We start from the raw sequence: 2,774 nt of genomic DNA on the forward strand, positions 1-2,774 counted from the left end.
CCCATATTGCACTGACCCAGGAAGAGCCCTAAACCCCACTGGAGGGACAGGATCTCCCTTCCCAGGGGCTGGAGTCAGGGTCTGACTGGCTCACATCAAGGTTTCCTCAGCCTCAGGTCCACGTTTCCTTGGCCTTGGTCTCCCTGTAATCACTGCCTGCACTTTTCTGCTCTAACAAGGCCATGGGGAGACTTTGTCAGTAATGTCCCTCAGTGGAATCATTAAGGCTGTGAGAGGCTTTGGAGTTTGCATCAGACTTGGACTACTTGAAAAGCTGCTTCAGCCACTTAGCTCCTCTGCCAGGGGCAGCAGGGCTGGGGGCACTGCCTGCAGCTGGCATGGGGGAAGGAGAGAGAAGTGGGAGAGAGGTTCAGGGCAGCCTGGGGGGGAAGGCAGAGGAGAGCTGGCAGGGAGAGAAATCATCAGAGCCACCTCCCCACGGTAGGTCTCTGGGTACAGGGCAATGCTTCGGCATGCCCTGCCAGGCTCTCCTGGAGCTGGCACAGCCCTCAGCCGATGGGAGCTGTCAGGAGTACAGTCAGTGTTGGAGTTGAAGGGCATGCAGGGCTTGTGTGCTGCAGGGTCAGCGTGCAGGGCCCGAGGGCTCCCTTCTCTTGGGGCTGGCTGCAGGCTGTGCAGCCGGGGGTGCAGGCAGGGGTGCCCAGGGCTGTGGTGCAGAGCAGGGTCCCTGCTGTGCCCCAGGGGCTGTGTGCCAGGGCAGGGCCTCTGCTGCCTGCCAGGCTCAGCACTCAGCCTGGCCAGGGAGCTGCCCAGGGGCTGCGGGGAGAAGCTGCGGGTGGAAGGAGCTCCCCCGGCATGGCAGGGCAGGGTCCTGCTGCTGCCCAGAGCCTGCTGCCAGGGACAGGCTGCTCACAGCCCCACACCTCCCCAGGGCACTGCACAGCAGAACTGCAAGGCAAGACCTACCTGAAGGCAGTGCACCTTCTACAATCTCTGCTTCCATTTTCCTACCTGTGTTGTGAGTGAGAGGGATGGTAATGGAGCTGTAGTATCTGTATAAGAAACTAAGGCTCCTGGAGCATTGCTGCTGCTCTGAGGCACCTCACACACCTTAGCCTACAGACAGTACCAACATCAGCTTTGTTGTTTTTTGAGGAATTATTTGACCTTCTCCTCATGACCTGCAAACTGGGAGATGTCCCTGGCCAGCAGACTTCTCAGATCACTCCAGGTTCCCTTCTAAGTGTTGCTGCAGACCAGGACTGACTGCCGCAGAGCTCACAGCAGAGCACCCTGCTTGTTGTGGCACCCTCAGAGCAACAACCAGACATAAGACAAGGAGCAGCAGAAAGATCCTCCTGAAATGAATGAGGCAGTGTTTTGCTTTGTGGGGTGTTTCTTGAGATATGTAGTGGTCCAAAAGAAGTCCTTAAATTTTGCACTGTCATTTCTTCCTTTTGTCAGGCTCCCTTGCCCAAAGGTAGGAAATGTGTAACAGCAGCTCCATCACTGAGTTCCTCCTGCTGGCATTTGCAGACACACGGGAGCTGCAGCTCTTACAGTTCTGGCTCTTCCTGGGCATCTACCTGGCTGCCCTCCTGGGCAACGGCCTCATCATCACAGCCGTAGCCTGCGACCACCGCCTTCACACCCCCATGTACTTCTTCCTCCTCAACCTCGCCCTCCTCGACCTGGGTGGCATCTCCACCTCTGTTCCCAAAGCCATGGCCAATGCCCTCTGGAACATGAGGACCATTTCCTATGCAGGATGTGTGGCACAGCTCTTTCTGCTACTCTTTTTCCTTCTAGCAGAGTTTTCTCTTCTCGCCATCATGGCCTATGATCGCTACGTTGCCATCTGCCAGCCCCTGCACTACGGGACCCTCCTGGGCAGCAGAGCCTGTGCCACCATGGCAGCAGCTGCCTGGGGCAGTGGCTTTCTCAATGCTGTGCTGCACACTGCCAATACATTTTCAATACCTCTTGACCAAAGCAATGCCCGGGACCTCTTCTGTGAAATCCCCCAGATCCTCAAGCTCTCCTGCTCAGACTCCTACATAAGGGAAGCTGGGATGATTGTGCTTACTGCTTTTCTAATGTTGGGGTGTTTTATTTTCATTGCTCTGTCCTATGTGCAGATCTGCAGAGTTGTGCTGAGGCTCCCCTCACTGCAAGGACGGCACAAAGCCTTTTCCACGTGCCTCCCTCACCTGATCATTGTCTCACTGTTTGTCAGCACAGTCATGTTTGCTCACCTGAAGCCCCCCTCCATCTCTTCTCCTTCCCTGGACCTGGCGCTGGCAGTTCTGTACTCGGTGGTGCCTCCAGCAGTGAACCCCCTCATCTACAGCATGAGGAACCAGGACCTCAAGGATGTAATGTGGAAACTGATGACTGGGTGTATTTCATAAGCCATAAGCTTACTGCATTTTTCTGAAAATTGCTCATAATGTTACTCATGATAGGCCAAGCCTGGTTTCTATTCTTGTCTTGCGGTATTTTTTTCCCAGTTTATTAGAATTGTTGTTTACCATTAAACCTCACTATTCATTGTGCCTGTGTATTTAAACCCATTTCACCCAATTATAATGACTCTCACTCACCAAGGTGATTGGCTCCAGGGCAGACACCTTCTGCATAGGAGCAGGGGAACTGCGGTGTGCAGGGGTTTCCCTTCAGTACTGCCCCCCTCTGTAGTTTGAAGACAGCCCTTCAGGAGCCAATTGGGAGACCCTAGGGAGCATGAGCAACCAGAAATGCTGTGCACAGAGCAGGCAAACAAGACATTAGGTACCAGTCAGGGCATGTTGTGG

General features: G+C 54.6%; 1 protein-coding gene across 1 annotated transcript; it reads left to right on the forward strand.

Moving 5' to 3' along the window:
- Positions 1–1,448: 1,448 nt before the first annotated feature.
- On the forward strand, positions 1,449–2,372 carry LOC311428551 (olfactory receptor 14C36-like; the record flags this gene model as incomplete). The annotated part of the gene is made up of 1 exon (XM_084539948.1): positions 1,449–2,372. One exon carries the CDS (start codon positions 1,449–1,451, stop codon positions 2,370–2,372), a length of 924 nt encoding a protein of 307 aa, XP_084396074.1.
- Positions 2,373–2,774: the final 402 nt, after the last annotated feature.

Source organism: Aythya ferina (genome assembly GCF_964211825.1).
Source record: "Aythya ferina genome assembly, contig: HAP1_SCAFFOLD_92, whole genome shotgun sequence".
Taxonomy (NCBI): Eukaryota; Metazoa; Chordata; class Aves; order Anseriformes; family Anatidae; genus Aythya; species Aythya ferina.